Genomic DNA, 19,979 nt, shown 5'->3' on the forward strand with positions numbered 1-19,979 from the left:
TGATCGCACCACAGGTTTCATTATTTAAAAAAAAAAAAAACTCTTAATTATTTATAGTTTGAATATCTGATTGTTGATATTTCACCTGTAAGAATAATGTGGTGCTTTGTTTAAAAAAAAAAAAAAAATCTAAATCTTTTAGAAAAAACTATCCTTATATGCCTCTCAGAATTTTGCACAACATATTATTTTTCTCATACTCATGTTACTTGATAAAAGACATTTCAAAGATGCTTTAATAAAGGTATTAAAAATCCTTTATAAAAAATGTAATCATTTAATCATAGAATTTTGTCACAATTTCAGTCAGTATGTCTCATCACTCCAATTTTAAACATGAATGCATGAATACAGCTGTTTACTGAATAGTGTAACATCATAACATACCTAGCAAAGAGAATGAAATGGGTTTGCATGGGTCACAACTTGAGGCAGATTCCTAGATTGATGTTTTGAAGTTTGAATTTATTTTTTTTAGGGGGAGGGGGAAGAGAGAGAAACAATGAATTCTACAAGCCCAAAAAATTTGTTGTGCCACTTTGGGTATATGCGACATGGTTCATTACTTCTGATCTAGGTCCAATTTTACTTTTTTTTTTTTTTTTTTTTTTTTTTTTTACAAATCCTCTGAGTGAAACCAAAATTGAATTACATTGAAATCTGCTTATGTTCATTTACATTCTGTCCAGTAAATGAAGTTATTTTAATATAATTTCAACATGTTTTTCCCTTGCAATTAAACTAACCAAGAAAAATTTTTGTGGAGATTCAAAAATAGCATCAATAGCCTGATCAGCCAGACATGCACCTAATAAGTAGCCATGCTACAATATTTCCTGAAAGTTATCAGAATATCAAATCCCAGATGATTTACACTATTTGTACCACATGGTATTACAGTTCTTGCACTAAAATGAAAAAACTGAATATAATTAAAATATTTTCCAAAGTGTGCCAGGAAAAAAAAATTGCTTGCTTTGGTAACTCAGTGAGTGGAAGTCACTGTACTGTAAAGGTGGTGGTCTGGATGTATATGAACACTTATATACATCCATCCTCTTTGAATTTATTAAGGCTTTTTAATTAAGAAAAAAAAAAAACTGAAAATAAACTTGAGGAAAAAAGATGGTATTTGGTAGCTTGAGTTCACTATACCAGTGTCTACTATGAGGAGAAGTTGAATGTATTCTGCACATATCACAACTATAAATTCTAGAAATGATGTTGATAAATCAACAATAATTATGAAGGCCTTGATGGCCCAGTGGATAGCACCTACAACTAACAAGTTATGGTTTCAAGTTCACTGCAGCATGAATATTCAAGAAACTTCAGGCGGCAGAGTGTTACCTAGTGTGAGATCACTATCCTGTTTAAGAACATCTAAAGTGGCTTAAAAAATATTTGCTCTCTAGATCAGAATTCCCGAATTATCTAACACTTAGATCAAAATACTACAGTGTGATGGATTTATAATTTTTCGTGGATGGGATTTACAAAAATATTGTGTATTATAGATGTATTGTAATATAATATTACTTCAAAGTCTCCATGGAGGAGTTCAAAAACTCTTTGGGCAGTCAAACACTCACAGACCACTATAAATATTATACTTTGCCTTGAACACATTCAATGTTGGAGCATTCACTACCCACTCTGGCAATACATTCCACTCATCAAGCAAAAAATCTTTTTCACCTCTTCACTCATGTGACCTCCATACAGTTTCCAGGGATACTCTCTTGTTCTTGTATCACCCATTATCGTATGTAATAATTCCCTGTAACTATTTGGTAGGCTCCTCTTATCAACTTATGTCTCAATCAATATCACCTCTCTATCTGCAAAACTCTGAAGTAAACATTCCCTCAATTTATCTTCATACTCAATATTTCAGAGGCAGTCTTAGTTATTTGCCTCTGCACTCTCTCTCCAGTGTTTCCTTGTCACCAATATAGCTTGCTGACCAGATCTGTGCACAGAAACCTTATAAAGTGGAATTATCACTTCCTTATCCATACACATTGCTGCTATAATGTTCTTTACATTATAGCAGCAATTTTTGAGGGTAATCCTAACCACTTTTGTGATGCATCCTCCTGAACTTCAGTTCCCTATCCACTAAGATGCCCAGATCCCTTGCTTCCTCCACCTCCTGAAGCAAAGTTCCTTCAATGTGGTATACCTCATTCCATCCTTTCTAGCTGAGGTACATAACTTTACACTTAGCAACTTTAAAATGACACCCCCCCCCCCTTCCTCAGTCCAAAGCACCAAATTCTCAACTCACATTCTCTTGTAATAACACATCAGAACTTCCCGACATTGCTCTTCCTAATTTTGCATCACCAGCAAACAAGTGAATATCTCCTTTCACACCATGAACTTTATAATTCATATATAAGTTTAACAGTAATCCCAGAACAGAACACTGTGGCACTCCACTTATCACCTTCCTTTTTTGGGAGGACATTGCAACTCCATACTCCATTTGCTGGCTCCTAAATAAGTCAACCTGCCTTGTAACCAAACAACCAAATGATCATCCATATGACAAAACATATATTATATTATTCATTATATTTTGAAACCAATGTTTAAAACTCCACTGGTTTGAATATTTTTACAATAAAAGTTATATTTAGTGACTAAATGCGAAATTATAAATACTTTGCAAATCTAATAGATTTGCATACAATACATTGTTGATATCTTTTATTCTTCAAAAGAAAAATATTTAATTTTATTCCAAATGTTTTAACATCGGTTTATAGTAAGTTCAGAAAAACATGCTAGTAAACAAAACTACAAAATGTCTCCCATCCCCTTCATGTGAATTATAAGAAGTTAAATTAGTAGTGGTAGCACCAAGAAACCACTACAGATAATTCAATATAGATTCATAATTGGTAGTACCTTATCAAGTCTCTTGCTTCCTCTACCACATAAGTAAAGCAGCAAGAAACTACTACATATAATAAAGATTATATAGTAGCTTATCAAGTTACTGAGCTATCAGTAATAGCCAGGAGTAAAATATAACATAAAACGGAAATGCAGAAATGAACATTAGATTTATGTACATACATAAAAAGAAATAAAACTTACTGTAACAATTTCCAACATTTCCTGCCTAGAAATATATCCATTACCATCAAGGTCATACATACTGAAGGCCCACTTTAATTTTTGCTCAAGCTTTCCTCTTGATGTCACACTCAATGCACATAAAAATTCCCTGAAGTCTATTGTACCATCTCCATTTGCATCAAAGGTACGAAATACATGCTCAGCAAATTTTGAAGCATCACCATATGGAAAAAAGTTTCCATAAATTTTCTTAAATTCCTCAATTGACAGATGTCCAGTGGGACAGTCTTTTAAAAATCCTTTATACCACTCTTGTATCTCGGCATCTGTAAATTCTGTATTTTGTCGAAGGTCTTCCAAAACCTCTGGTTTCAACTTACTGTTTTGTTTCCCCATCCTATTGGGTGGGGTTTATGAAGAACAACTCCAGATATGATATAACAAATAGAGGTAAAGTGCTACTCCTTCAAAACACCTAAACAAAAACATCAAGATTTAGAATTAAAAGCAAGAAACTTTTAAAACAAATTTTTAAAAAAATTAAAACATGAAAACAAAAATAACAAATCGTTTGATTTTGTATAATAATAAAAGAAGTCCATATAAATCAAATTTTATCATTATGGAAACTTAAGTTTTTAAGTATGTAAACTATTAAAAGTTTGCATTTCTAGTTTGTATTTTTTCCACGCATGCAGATTTCTATTAACTGTTTAATATGTAAAAAGGCTAAACTGTTATTAACAAATACCAAACATACTGAAATTTAACAAGTCTGACTTGTTTGTGCATTACAAAAATTAAGATAAAATAGCATTAACACTTTGGTAACTCCAGCATAACGAGTTTTCACAACTTCTCTAACAAAACAAAAAACAGTATGCAACAATGTGTGTAATATTAAAAGAGGCAAATTTAGAGTTTTCTTATTATATGCATAAAAGTCTCTTTAAATATTTTTTACGAAGATATTTTCAAACTGTGATGAGTTCGTAAAAATAAGATATTTTTGTTTAAATATCTTATTTAACCAAGTTAAATAATCTGAGGATTTTGGCTTTGGGACATGGCCTATAGTACATAAAACTACATTTCTGTGTATACTACTGACTAAATGAATTTGTCTTTCATTTTTAAAATTTGAAACATGCAGCTTATTGTATTTTCCAACTACACAAAACTATTGCTCTTTTACAAGTAGGAAGTTCTGATGAATTTTGTAGGCCTTCCAAACATGTCTTTTTCATCATCACGAACAATGGGCACACTGCCCATTGGTGTCTGATGCCTCCTTCACTATCTTCTTCCACCTTTCTTTGTCCAGTGCACAGTGCAGCAGTTTCTTTAACTACATTCCACGCACCAGTCCTTCATGTCTTTATCTTCCGATTCTCGCTCATTCTGCAGATGTGTCCAAATAATTGCAGCTTCTGTTGTATAATCTTCTGCATTAAATTCTCCTTTGGTTGTATCTTCTGAATAGCGCTCTTCATTTGTGATTTTCTGTACCCATCCTATTCTTAGAATCTTCCTGTAACAAGTTCTTTCAAATGACAAAATTCTTTTTCTTGATTCCTTGTTTATTACCCATTTTTCAGATCCATACAGTACACTACTAAAGATGCATGTTGCTAGTACTCTTAATTTTTTTTGCAGGCTGATCGCTTTATTTTTCCAGATCCATGACTTCAGATTTATTCTTCCCTTTACAATCCTGATTTTTTTTTTTTTTTTTTTTTTTTTAACAGCCCAAGTCATATGTCATTTTACTCCCCAAATATGTGAATTGTTCTACATTTTCTATATCAATTCCATCCACTTGTATCTTTTGTTTCACGTTCTTCTCACCAAATACCATTGTCTGTTTTTTTACAAGTTCATAACAAGTCCAAATAGCTTCTCTTTCTCATTTAACAGTTTCAATGTTTTTTTACTTCTCGTCTTCTTCAATAATAACAATGTCATCTGCAAATCTCAGATTGTTAATTCTCATCCCGTGTACTGATATTCCTTTTGCATCTTCCTTCATTTTGTCCATTGTTCTTTCAAAATGTGCAATGAAAATATTTGTTGATATTGGATCCCCCAGTCTATTACCTCTGCTTGTTCTAAACCATTTCCCCAAATCATCACCTATTGCTGCTGCCACTACATTCTTATAAACATCTTTAATATGTTTATTAGTTTTTCTGTCAATTCCATAGGATTCTAGCACTGCTAATGTAACTTTCTGGTTGATGACGTCAAATGCCTTCTGAAAATCAACAAAACAAGTAAATATGTTTTTGTTTTTTCTCCTAGCTTTCTCTGCTATTAACCACATTGTCAAAATCTGCTTCAATTCTTCAGTTTTCCAACTCCATCTAAATCTAGTTTTTCTTCATATAGCTCACTACAGTATGTTGATGTCCACTGCTGTAAAATTTTATCTTTATTCATCCCTACTTTGCCTTTTTCATCTTTAATTGTAATCTGTTTTGGTTGCGACCTTCTATTAATGGTTCTAATCATTTTGTACACCTCCCTAGTTTTGTGCTCTCCATAGTAGTGCTGTTCTATATTACTGCACTTCTAACCATTTTATCTTATCCATTCTGACTGCTTTTTTTCACCTCATTACACTTTCTTCTATATTGCTCCTCTATTTGGTCTGATTATTCCTTCTTATCTTCAACATTCTCTTCTCCTATACTAACTTCAGTGTTTCCTATCTAATCCACTTCTTGATTTTTTCTTCTGGTACTATTTCTTGAACTGCATCTTCTATCATCTTCATTACTCCTTTCACTTTTCGATTCGATTTTTCTTTTCCCACACTTTTTAGTTTCTCCTCTAACACTGTGCTGTACCTTCTTCCTATTTCTGCTTTGCTTATTCCTGCTGTATCTTTGTTTCTGATGATGAGATTTATATTTTCTTTTTAATTTCAACTTTATGTTTGCAATCACTAAGGTATGATCCAAATCTATATCTGCTCCTTGAAAAGTTCGACACTGCTGTTATCCACATCTTTTAATCATATCGATCATGTTCTTGGTTTTTCCCATCATTTGATTACCAAGTACATTTTCTACACTCCTTTTTGCTGGAATCTTGTGTTACAGATCATCATGTCATGGTCCAAAGCAAATTCAAACATTTTTTCACCTTTTGTTTCTTTCTCCAAAACCATATTTTTCCATGACGCTTTCCCAACCATTTTCTATTCCAACTTTGGGATTCCAGTCTCCTTCAATAATTAGTATTTTTTTTGGAATTGTTTCTATTGCTGTCAGATCTTTGTAAAATAAATAAATAAATAAATAAATGTCTTTTTGCAAACATTTATATAAATTCTGTATTATTCAGTACATGAGAAAGTTGCAAAATCAACAAAACTTTTCCAATGAATCTGGTGTAATTTTGTTTTTTGATCTGGACTGCAAGCCAGTGCATCCTAATCCCCCTATATAAATAAGCTCATGAGTTAGATCCATCCTTTCCCCAAGTGGAAGATTCTAGCAGCTTTGAACAAAAATGAAGTGAACAAAGGAATGAAATAAGTTGCTTTAATGTTATCATAAATATTTCATCTCAGAGAAACAATGGAGTATAGTGTAAGATTATAACAGGCACATGGCAATACAGAGGAAGTAGAATAATGGTATAACATAGGATGAGACTCCTATAGCAGTACTACTTTGTAGCTAGCCTTAGCTGTGGAGAGGGGGGGGGAATAGGAGCCTAAAAATTAGTTTTTTGTTCCTTCAGGAGTTTCAAAATATTCATATTTAAGTTAGCCTGGTTTTTAGAAGCAGCTGTCAATTCCAGAATGGTTTCTCTCTATATGATTCTGTGATAGTGTCCAAAGCATGGCTGGCAGGGCAAGACTAGTTCTAGTAATAATAAGATTTTTTAGATTCTAGGCAGATATTGGCTGTTGTTCCAATTGATATACTGGAAAAATGGGAATTTATACAGTTTGTAAAATGAATAAATGTGAGACAGCTAAAAAAGTACTTCAGGCTTCTGTAATGTGAACCATTTGTGTATGATTTTGGTATTAAGTCCATGTTCTGCACAACATTCATGTTGCAGGTTTATAATTATTGACAATACCTTCCACCCATCCATCCATCAGTGGCTCTAACAGGCACTTAAGCACCCACAGCCTTCCAAGTAGCCTTGGATTTATTAATACAAGGATGAGGCAGTTACTCCTAAGTTGTCCCTCTAAGTATTCTTGTCTGTAAATTGCATGTGCTCTACTAGCCAGTTTGCCTGTTCCAAGGGACAATCCCCCCCCCCCCCGAGTTTCCAGGAGTAAAAAACCCTCTACCTCCGTATGAGACCGGCTAGCTCACCTTTATTCGAGAGAGACCAGAATAAAGTTCCTCATATCATGGACAGGAATCAAATCCAGGTCTTTCTGACCAAAGGACTTTGTTTATACCAACTGAGCTATGGAGGCTCTAACTGACAATACCTACTAAGGATAAATATTAATAGCTTTTTTATACTCAGCATTTTAGCACTTATGTCACCATTAACAAAAAAAAAGTTCCAAAGCCCCTTAAGATTTGTGGCCTAAACAACAATGTAAATGATGTATATCATTTACATTGCTGTAAATGATATACATCTGCCACCTACAGTCATCAAAACCAGAACTACTATTCCATTCAGGACTAACCAGCAACCTCAACAGCCACTGTACGCCTCAACTGCCCAAATTACATAGCTCTTTCTGCCACAAAAGGTGGCACTTATGCATTTGTGAGAACTGACATGCATGCCAGAGACTGCAAATCCTTGAATCCCCCACTATTTGATCTGCTTTGGCTCAAAATTTCTCTACCAAACCAACCTACCCTTTTCATATGCCCTCCTCTATTGCTCTCCAAACTCCATCAACCACTCTGACCCCTTCAACCTTTTCTCTCATGGAGATATTGTCTCTCACGATGACATCGCATATCCCAATAGCAATGTCATCCTTCTTGGGGACTTCAATGTTCCAACTCGCATTGGCTCCCCTTCTCCAGTTTCGCCGATCAAGCAGACAGGGATGTTGAGGTATTTGACATCAGCAATGACCTATTTCAAATCATCAATTGTCCCACCAGAATACCAGCCAAACCCCCCCTCCAATTTGCCAACACACTTGACCTCTTCCTAACAAGCTCCCCTTCCAGGTATACTGTGGTTGTCAGTTTTCCTCTTGGAAATTAGCTTACTTTCCAGAACCTCATAAATCTCTTTTGCTGCACAACCTATGCCCACCAGTTCAGTCTCGTGTCCTTTGGCACTACAAGGATGCCAAATGGGAGGATCTCCATGACTTCTATACCTTCTTCCCATGGTCCAACCACTGCTTCAGTTCTTTTGATCAAAACACCTGCTCAGACCAAATAACAGAAATCATCCTCACAGGAATGAAAGCTTTTATCCCCTATTCCAGCAAAAACTCTCAGCCACCATCCAAGCCTTGGGTTTCAAAAAAGTGTGCCAATGCTATAAAAGGGGGAAAAAAAACCTGTTTACCACAACTGGCTCAAGACCAAAACTCCAGCTGCCCTCTCTGCCTATACTGCAGCCTACAACAGTTGTAAAAGAATCATCACCAAGTCCAAGTGATACTTGGAAAGGACCAAATGCAGCAGGCTTACCTCCTGTCCAAATGGCATTTGCTCCTTCTGGTCCCTTGCCAAGGTCACTGGGTGCAACTTCTGCCCACCCAGATTTCCACCACTCTCACATCCAAATAGTATTGTAGTCACCTCAGCAAAAGACAAGGCCAACTTACTTAGATCAATCTTCTCTTCCAATTCCTGCATTGATGACCTGGGCAAAGTTCCCTCCACTCAAAAAAAAGCTCCTTTATGTCTCCCCTAGTCTTCCAACAAAAAGAAATCCAAAGAATCCTTTACAACCTGAACACAAACAAGGAATCTGGTCCTGATGGCACCCCACCTATTGTGTTAAAAAACTGTGTCCCAGAACTAACACCTATCCTGTATTGCCTCTTCAATCTATCCTGTTCAACTGGCATCTACCTGACAACATGAAAAGAGGTCCACATTCAGCCCATCCCAAAGAAAGGTGATAAAAATCAACCAACGAACTATCATTCAATTGCTCTCAATTCTGTTCTCAATAAAATTATGGAGGCCATCAACAACCAACTCTTGAACCATCTGGAGACATACCAACTAACCAGCAGTATGGATTCCATCATTTGCGATCTATAGATATCACTCACGTGTCATGGTGGACTGCTTACTTCCCTCAGATTCCCTCTCCCCATCTAGGGTTCTGTTCTTCCACTCACTCTCTTCCTCTTGTATATAAATGACCTGCTCTCAAACTTCCAATCCTATCCATAGCTTTGCTGATGACAATACACTCCATTCCTTCTTTTCATTCAATTAGCCTGTTAGTGCCCAAGTATAAGAATCCTCAAGATCTACTACGACCAGGGACATAAACTCAGGTCTCCGAGCTATATCCCAGTGGGGAAAGGACAACCTTGTAAACTTCAATGCCACCAAAACTGAGTTCTGTTTGATTTCTTGCAAGAGAGAGAGCTCGCATTCCTCCCTCATCCCTTCAGTAATACTCAGATACTCAAACACGATCAGATTTCTCTTCTTGGACTGACCTGCAACCTCTGACGTTTCCTTGCACAACCACATTTCAACTATAGCTTCTGCAGCTGCCAAAAAACTTGTACTTTTTCACATAAGATGCTACTTCACACCTTCACAGCTGGTAATTCTATACAAAGCCCAAACCCACCCAGTCATGGAATATTGCTCAATTCTATCCTGAACAGGGCAATCTGGCTAATTAATGCTCTCTCTCTCTCTCTCTCACACCCATTTCAATCCCTTTCTTAGAGATGTTCAATTTTTGTCTTGTGTCTCTTCTAGAGATACTTTCATGGACAGTGCTCTGCTGAATTGGCCACTATTATTCTTCCACTCTCCTCCAAAATCATTAAAACAAGAGCCAACCAACATCCTTTTACAGTCCATCTTAAAAGTCACCAAAACCAACTTCACTGCCTTCCTCTTTTATTCCATCTACTTCTGCCCATTGGAACAGTCTTCCCCACTCTGCCTTCCCCAAAGATTATAACCCTTAGCTATTCAAGCTGAATGTGAACACTCCTTCCTTCTATTCTTGTCCACACATGGTACTGGTATGCTATAGATATTGTGGCTTTCATGTGTGGACCAGATAAACTATAGTAGTTAACACTTCACTTAAAAACTAATGGAATTACATGTGAAGGAAAGCCAGAGAAAATGTATTATGAACAGACCTGCTGTTAGATCTGAAATAGGCGACTTCAAATTTTACATGCCGTCTCCATTCCAGAATCTAACAATTAACAAAAAATATATTATGCATACTTATCTTTTAGCACAGTGTAACTTTTTTTTTTTTTGTAAAAACATCTTGTATGATAAACTGTGAATTTAAATTAATTTAAATTAATGTATCTATAGGTCTAGCATGAATGTAAGTCAGCAAAAGGGGCAGATATGAGAGAAATCATTAGTGAAATATTATAAATGAAAGAATGCATATTATTCAGCAACATAGGGCAAAGATCGCCCTAATACTATAAGAGCAGCGTAAGCACCCGCGGGCATCACATCTGAGAAGACATCATGATGCATACGTTCCCGGAAACAAGAAGTCCTGTATGTTGATCGGCGAAGTCACCCAGCCTGAGACCAATGGGTGAGACGATAAGAGAAATTCAAACTCGGAAAGGTGGCGCTCTAGGGGAGCGTATAAAACCCATGACACGGAAGTAAATCACCCCCGTTTTTTCTTGTTCCTGCATTTCTCTTTGTGTGCTCCAAGAGTTCATCGCAGTTCAGCTCTCATTTTTGAGGGCTGACTTACAAAAAGTTCCGGCATGACACTGCAGCAGATTTCGGCAAGATCAACCGTAGGCAATCAATGAGAAGGTCATTGAAGTCAAACCTTAGCAGAGTGATAGCGCCCAGCTCAGGCGAGCACGTGTAACCCACGTGGCGATAAGATCGAGACAACCAGAGTCGTAACAAAGAAGGAAGGACGGAAGAAAACCGATAAAGAATAGATAAGTACTCTCACTTGTTCTAGCCCCTTTTGAGAATTGACTAACAGTGTTAAGAAATGCATCTTAAAATTTGTAATGGAAGAAAGAGTGAAAAACTAAGATTTATGTAAATGACTATGCTTTTGAAATGAACTTTAAGAACTTTCAGTTAGATAGAGATGCTGTCATAATTAATCCGAGAGATTATTTATGTGCTAAAATGCCTAAATGTCCAATTGAGCTGTAATTAAGAATGAATTATATGTTGAGTTATTGAATTTGCTAACATTTTGAAGTCAATGCATAATGGTTTTAAGAGTGAGAGAGTGAAAGAATGGTAGAAGCTTAAATTAGATTTGATAACTACTTTAACTTGTATGGCATTATATAATGAGTTTAATAAATAATTTGATTCCTTACATGTGTTTCTGATCATGATGACTGACCCTTCATAAAACATCGAACCTGTGATCGTGTGTGTGTGTGCGGGGATACCCCAATTGAAAATAGTACGACACGACTGCAAATAAAATAAGCCAGAGAACCCAAGGCTTCTAAGAATTCAATTAACATTATTAGTGGCACCTGATATTCTATGATTACCCTAAAGGCTGAGTTTATCTCTAACCTTAAGGCCCAGGCTGGTGCAGATAAAAAATAAATTTTGCCTGAGTGACCAGGATAACTCATGGAATTCAGGGAACAGGTAATTTCTGGTGGCCCTTAAAAGGTTAAATTATGTAAGAAAAGGTATAAGAGAAGCGAGACATAACGTTAAGATTAATATTAATGAAGATCACATAACAATGGTGCAACCGACTTAACAAAGAGTTACACGTGATAGAATTTGATATAGCGGCTGAAGTAGAAAAGGATAAAGTTAAATATATTGCCTCGATATATCAATATCAGAGATATATGACGCAACACATTAAACAGAGGTTTCATCAACCATTATCTATCAAACCACACCTTAAATATATTCATACTCTCAACAATCCTGTGAAATTCACTATATAAAAATCTACTCCTTAATACCTTATTCACCACACTCTTACAATAGTTTTAGGCATGGCTGCTTGTTTTCACCACTCTCCTGCCACTCTGAATAATCGCTTCTATATTAATCTGGTGAAATGCCCTCACCAACTTAAATGTCTCACATCACTACTCCTCTATCTGTTCAAAATGCTCCAGTTTGCTTTTATTCAATTTCTTCTCATAATAAACAGTATGCTGTAAGTATTGTAGCCTTTCACGTGTGAACCAAATAAACTCTAATTTATCTGGTCCATAAAAGACAATATCAGATTCCTGATAGATTTCAATTTTTTTCATTACTAAGGAAATCAGACAACCAAATCTGATCACTTTTTTTTTTTTTTTTTTTTTTTTTGTGGCTCCTACTGTGAGCAGAGTAGGATTCCCCCATTCATTTTTTTTATTGATTTTATATTTTTGGTATTATTTTTACTTATTTTGATTATATAGTCCAGGAAACCCTGCTCTAGAGACCGAACATGAAAATTTTTCAAGCCACTTCAGGCCTCCAATATAGTGGGAGTGATAGTCTTACACTGGGTGAAGAGTATTTCTTAAAATCACAAATATCCATGCTCACAGTGGGATTTGAACCCGTGGCCTAATGGTATGAGAGCAGATACGTTAGCAACTCAGCCAACCAGACTGGCAGAATCTTGGTGCAATCTGAGTAGCTTCTAGTGAAATCTACTAAACTGATGAGGATTGAGCAAGGAGCAAAAAAACTTGCTAAGGAAACCAAAGCCACAACAACATCTGACCAAGATGACAACACTCAAGAAAGAGAAACTGTTGGTCAGATGTTGTTGCAGCTTTGGTTTCCATAACCCTCAGCTATTCAAGCTGAATGTGAACACTCCTTCCTTCTATTCTTGCCCACACATGGTACTAGTATGCTATAGATATTGTGGCTTTCATGTGTGGACCAGATAAACTCTAGTAGTTAACACTTCGCTTAAAAACTAATGGAATTACATGTGAAGGAAAGCCAGAGAAAATTTATTATGAACAGACCTGCTGTTAGATCTGAAATAGGAGACTTCAAATTTTACATGATGTCTCCATTCCAGAATCTAACAATTAACAAAAAATATACATGCATACTTATCTTTTAGCACAGTGTAACTATGTTTTTTTTTTGTAAAAATATCTTGTATGATAAACTGTGAATTATGTGAATTTAAATTAATGTATCTATATGTCTATCATGAATGTAAGTCAGCAAAAGAACATTCAGTGAAATCCCCTCAAGAGGAGAAGATGGAAAACTGAAAGGAAAAAGGCAGTAAAGCCGTTTGAAGCCTTTTAAGCTCTAGGGATTCGATGTATGTAATTGAATGCAAGATTAAGCAGCAACTATTGACAGAAAAGAATACAAAATTGAAATGATGGGAATCAGTGAAACAAGGTGGAACTGACGGGGACTGGTCCAGTTAAGTTCTGGAGAAACAATAATATATTCTGGTAACAAAAACAAAGAAAATAAGCCACAAAAAGAAAATAGCAATTATGTCAAGAAAGGCATTGACTGAATGGGAACCTGTTACAAAGATGTATAAAGGCAAGATTTAACTCAAAATTCTACAAAGGTGTAAATAATAAATACATAGACACACTAATCAATAAATGGAGAAGAAAAATGAATTTTATGATATGCTACAAAAAAAACAGTAATGCATGAAACAAATTCAAGAGTAATAGAAGACCAAAATACCAAAATAAAAAGTAATCACATAGGAAAAGGTAATGATGATAGGGAAAGGAAGGTATGAGAAATAGAAATGAAAATGGAGAGATGCTTTTGGACTTCTACACAATGAACTTGTAATAGGAGGATCAATATCTGTTTAAACACAAAAAAGGCAACATGGTTGTCATTGGATGGAAAAACAAAAAAGTCAAACTGTATAATAATGAGGTGGAAAGGATTTTTGCTGGATGTAAAAAGCAATGAGAAGCAGTGCCTATACGAATAGGAAAACTAAAATAAGACTAATTACCATAAAGGAAAAGAAAAATAAAAACAAAAAAGACAATAAGTGAACTTAAAAATAGATTGAAGACTCAGGTGTAGACTGGACAAAAGGAATATGGGCTGAAGAGTATTGAAATGTGGGCAGATATTAAAATAGTATACCATGAAAGCCCACCAATAATACTAAATAAATAAAAAAAAAAACAGAGAAAGGATATCTTCATACACACAGTCCGAAAGAAAAGAAATAATGAAAAAAAAATTAATACAAGAGAAAAATAACACCATGCTTAAAAATTGGAAAAAAAAAATAAATAAAAAACAAAAAAAGAGGAGAAGGAAAGATATGGGAGTGGTCTGAAAAATTCTCGGCCTTGACCCAATATTGCCGATATTGTCTCTTGCCAATATTGTTGCCATAGATGGCAACAATATTGGCAAGAGATTTTTTTCTAAGTTGTTACATCTGTCATAAGCATCCATGTGAAATTGCAAGTCATTCTATCAAGTAGATTTTTTTGTAAAAGAAGGTTTAACGGCAAAAGAAATTCATTCGAAGTTCATAAAAGTTTATGGGCACTTTCCTCCTTAGTTTGATAATTAAGAAATGGGCTGCCGAGTTTAAACATGGCGATACCAGCCTTGAAGATGATTCACGTGAAGGAAGTCCAAAAAGTGTAACAACATCAGAAATCATTGATCAAGCGCACGATATGGTATTGGATGACTTGAGAATCAAAGTGCATGAAATTGCTGAAAATATAGACATTTCAAAAGAATGTGTAGGATATATTAATTCTTCACACCATGTTCATTCATATTCTTCATTTTGCATGAAGAATTGAAAATAAAAAAAGCACTGTGCAAGATGGTTGCTGCACTTGCTCACAGCAGATCAAAAATGCACTCGCATGAAAATCTGAGTGCATTTTATGGAGCATTTTAACAAGAATAAAACTAATTTTGTGCGTTGATTTATTACTATGGATGAGACTTGGATTCACCATTACACATTAGAATCCAAACAGCAGTCAAAACAGCGTGCAGACTGGTTGTTCAGCACCAAAGTTGATTCCATCAGCAGGAAAGGTCATGGTATAGGTGTTTTTGGATGCTAAAGGCATTTTTTTTATTAATTATCTTGAAAGAGTAAAACAATAACCGGGAATATTATTCCCATCTTTTAACCAGACTAGACGAAAAAATTTGCGAGAAAAGGACCCGGTTTGCAGAAGAAAAAAAAATCATCTTTCATCAGGACAATGCACCTGCCCACAAAGGCGTTTTGGCAATGGGAAAATTAAGAGATCTGCACTATGAATTGTTGGAACATCCACCCTATTTGGCAGATGTGGCTCCCTCTGACTTCTATCTCTTCCCAAAACTAAAACTCTTCCTCGCTGGTCAGCATTTTCTTTGAATCAAGAGGTGATTGCAGCTGTAGAGGACTATTTTGCAGATCTTACTGAGAGCCACTACAGGGACGGGATAATGCGCTGCAGCATCGCTGGAATAAATGTATTAGTCTTAAGGGAGATTATGTTGAAAAATAAAAATAATTTTGAAATTATTAATGTTTTTTCATTGTTAGGCCAAGAACTTTTCAGACCACCCTCGCAAAGGGGAATAATTTTTTGCCCTAATAATAAGCATCCAAATGTTGTGCTGTTTTGCCAATTTTTAGGCTGAGAATTTTTCAGACCACCCTTGTACAACTGGAATACAATGGAACTAAACAGACCAATTACATGATTTAGATTTTGTAGATGTCTACTAGCACACACACACACACAACATATGAAAGAAAAATGTGCTAAAACTAAATGAAGCGCCTGAGCATTTGACTTAAAATAAGTAAAAGAAAGACAAAGATAATGAAAATAAACAGCAAGTAAAAAAAGAAGAACATAGTATGGGATTATGAAACTTCAGAAACAGTAGACAACTTGAATTACCTATGGTCAATAATAAATAAGGGTAGGAAAAAAAATGAAAGATACAGAGGCCACAAAGCATTTAATATATTAGGAACATTGTGGAAATAAGTGGAAATTAAAATAAATCAGACTATTTAACAAAGTATTAAATCAGTTTTACTCTATGGATCAGAAATGATGTTTCCTCTAAGCTGTGTGTTTGTACACCAATCAAAAAGGAGTATAATTTTTTTTCAGAATTTTCAACTTACAGTCAAATTTTTTATAGTATTAATTAAATCATAAATTATATTAAATCATATCTGTCAATTTTATTTAGTAATTTTTCCAGTGTCTCTACTCCAATGTAATTAATCCATTCCAACTTCTAGTTACTTTTAGCCTACACTGTGTCGGTGAACCAACACTGAAGTTTTTCACTTGCCTATATTATAAATTAAAGATGCCAAGAAATCATATTCTTGGTTTCGTTCTTTATCCAAGTGTAAGCAAAGTTTGTATGTGAAGTAACTTCACAACTGGGCAACTCATATATATAGAGGCTAATCACTTCGCATCAACTGCCTTAATATCCCATTAATGCAATGCACACATTTTTTACTAACACCAGCAAGTTGCAAAGGCACTGTTTAGAGTGTCTACTGTCTAGACAGTAGACACACTAAACAGTACAGAAAAACAGAATACAGTACAATCACTTGAACTCGTACAAACAGCAATGCGTTTTGTAGTTACATGAGTTTAATTAAATTAGTTTAACACTCGCAGCTTTATATGTAAATGGGCAACATTCATAATGCGAATGTTTATTATGTTTTAGTGCATTAAACCCTCAAAATATTACTTTCAAAATTAATTTTGACAGTAATATCTCCTTTAATTTAGGAGAAAGCAAACAGCAACTTCATTTAAATTTGAGTGGATGGACAAACATGACAATCTGTTTATTAACTGCATGTATATCTAGTACTTAAGAAGCTGTAGGGGTAAGAATTTAGGTTACTCTTATAGAAATATTTAGCATGCAATATACAAGATCTTTTAACAAGATGTCACCAATTTCAGACATAAAATTAAGAGTTTGTGTCTTGCGACTTTTGCTATTTTGAGCATAAGCTACCACACACGTTGAATGCGACTTGAAATGTGTGCCCATGTGTTGATCTGCCAGAAAAAATTTCAGGCAACACTGGTCAGAAATATGGGCAAGCAAAAGTGACCAGAAAGATATTCAGTTCTATTGGATACCTAGTAAAGAATTATGGCAAAAACTACACAAAAACAATAATGTACAATATTAATCAACGAAAATAGAGATGGATAGGACAGGTCCAAATATGCAAGGCTAAAGCTGGCCCTGGAAGAGAATCCTCCAAGTGAAGAGAGAAAGAGGTAGACAAAATTGAGACCTTGTGTTCCCATGGAGTGAAGAGGTATAAGCAAGGTACAGTATTAAATATTAATTCTCATCTACGGTACTACAGTACATTAATACTACTGACAGGCAACAAAGCTGAAGAGAAAGAACTTGTTAATAGTGGATTTCCCAACAATATTCCAGGAAACATAACTGTTGTAAAGTACAGCAGTAGTGAAAATAAAAGGAAAGAAAAACCTGGTCAATTAATTTAAAGCTGAATTATGACAGGACACCAAATAGCTGATGCATGTGTTTAACTACATTGAAGCAAAGGGATTGTCAATTGATATATAAAACCAATATGTTGTAACTTAATTATCAGTTTATGTTGCACCCTGTCAAATGCCTTGGCAAAATCCAAAAATATGGCAGTATATGCTTCTCCCTTCATCAACTAATTAACATGATGTTTTTCATGGGGGGGGGGAGGAAAAACATGAGGTTAATGCTGGAAGCTGTATAAGGAGGGGGGGGGGAGGGTTGTTTACTGCTTATGGAAGAGGTGAGCAGTAATTTTTTTTTTTTTTTTTTTTTTTTTTTTTGCATGGAGAGTGATAGATGATTGGAATCTATTGCTTGTGGGTGGTGAGTGTGGAGATGGCAGATGCATGGTATGATGAGTTGTGAGTGTATACATGCAAGTGGACCCCCCCCCCATACCTGCAATGCGTCTTTAAGACACCATGAGAGATGATAAAAAACAATATGCCGACTTAGAAGAAATTGTTTACAGGGTGTATGCACAGACGCCACCCTTGGGTTGGCGTCTGTGCATACATCTGCTTCGACATACTTTGCCTGAGAGCACCTGACCTAGAATCGCCCAACTTTGACTTTCTTTGGATGAAAATATCCCTACCAAACTCAGTCAAATTCATATGCTGTCTCTATCACTCCCCTAATGCAACCAACCACTCTGATCTCTTTAATTTCCTCTCCATAAAAATCTACTTTCTCCAGTCCCACTTTCTCAACAGCGAAATCATCCTCCAAGGAGATTTTAATGTCCACAACACTGGCTTTCCCCCTCCAGCTGTAGAGATCTTGCAGGCAGAGATGCTGAAACATTCACCATCACTAATGATCTTACATAACTAGTTCAGATGCCAACCAGAATACCTGACAACCCGAACCACTCTCCAAATACCTAGACCTCTTCCTGAACATGACCAAATACACAGTGAACGTAGAGGGCCCACTAGGCATTCTGACCACAACCTAGTGCTCGTCTCCTCCCCCATGCAACAACACTTACACAGCCACTCCCATACAAGAGTAGTTTGGCATTATAACAGTGCCAAGTGGGATAGCCTCTGCAACTTCTATACCTCATTCCCATAGTTAGACTATTGCTTCCAACCTTCAAACCCAAAGACATGCACCGATCTCATAACTAAAGTAATCCTCAATGGCGTGGAATCATACATTCCCCGCAGTACTCTGACCTGCCAAGGCTGTACAAATGAAAAACCAAACATGCCATTACTGGCTCAAATCAAGAACCCCATCCTCCTTTAGAGCTTATACCCAAACCCAAAATAAATGCAAAAAAACAATGCTTCCAAAACAGAATTCGAAAGAGCAAAAAGCAGGAAATTAGCAGCCTGTCCAAATGGCTACCGAGCCTTTTGGTCCCTCACCAAAGCAATCAGTTGTAATTTCTGCCTAACACTATTCCCACCTCTATCATACCCAGATGGCTCCACCAAGAAAAGGCCAATGTCCTGGCCTCACACTTTGCTTCCAATGCATGCATAATTGACAACGGCAAATGTCCCCCAATTCTAGATGCCCAACATACCCTTTTGCCAGAAAGAGATCAGTAAAATACTGTCCAAATTAGGCACAAAAAAGTCTCCTGGTTCTGATGGCATTCCTCCATTTGTCCTGAAGGTTTGCACATCAGAATTGTCTCCTGTCCTATGTCACTTATACTGTCTTACTCCACTGGTATCTAACCCACAGCCTGGAAATTGGCCTATATTCAATCCATTCCCAAGAAGGGAGACAAGTCACTGCCGTCCAACTACTGCCCCATCTCACTCATCTCAGTCCTGTCTGAGATAAATCATCAATTCCCAACTCCTACACTACCTTGAAGCTATCCACCTAATAAATGACTGCCAGTATGGATTCCGTCGCTGCCAATGAACAGGAGATCTGCTCACATATATCACCCATCTCTGGACAAATGCCATAGAGAAGTTTGGCAAATCTCAAGCGGTTGGACTTGATATCTTTAAGGCATTTGACTGGATCTGGCACAAGGGCTTACTAAGCAAGCTGCCACTGTTTGGTCCATCTCAAGACCTCTGTATTGGATTGCAGCTTTCTGTCTGGATGCATACTATGTGTGGATGGCTCCTTATCCTCTCACCATTCAACTAATGCCAGAGTTCCTCAAGATTCTGTCCTCTAAATCCTCTTTCTACTATATAT

The 19,979-nt window shown here is 36.0% G+C and overlaps 1 protein-coding gene across 4 annotated transcripts in view; it reads right to left on the reverse strand.

Annotated features, from left to right (window-relative positions):
• Positions 1–19,979, reverse strand: part of Nca (neurocalcin homolog) — a 181,713-nt gene that overhangs the window by 40,416 nt on the left and 121,318 nt on the right. For all 4 annotated transcript variants that reach the window (XM_090401232.1, XM_090401233.1, XM_090401235.1 and 1 more), the window contains one exon: positions 3,109–3,565. In XM_090401232.1, the coding sequence (XP_090257358.1) occupies positions 3,109–3,486 (378 nt within the window). In that variant the 5' untranslated portion in view covers positions 3,487–3,565. The remainder of the gene's footprint in view (positions 1–3,108; positions 3,566–19,979) is intronic.

Source organism: Typopeltis vanoorti, chromosome 12 (assembly GCF_054136105.1).
Source record: "Typopeltis vanoorti isolate ZY-2024b chromosome 12, IOZ_Tvanoo_1.0, whole genome shotgun sequence".
NCBI lineage: Eukaryota > Metazoa > Arthropoda > Arachnida > Uropygi > Thelyphonidae > Typopeltis > Typopeltis vanoorti.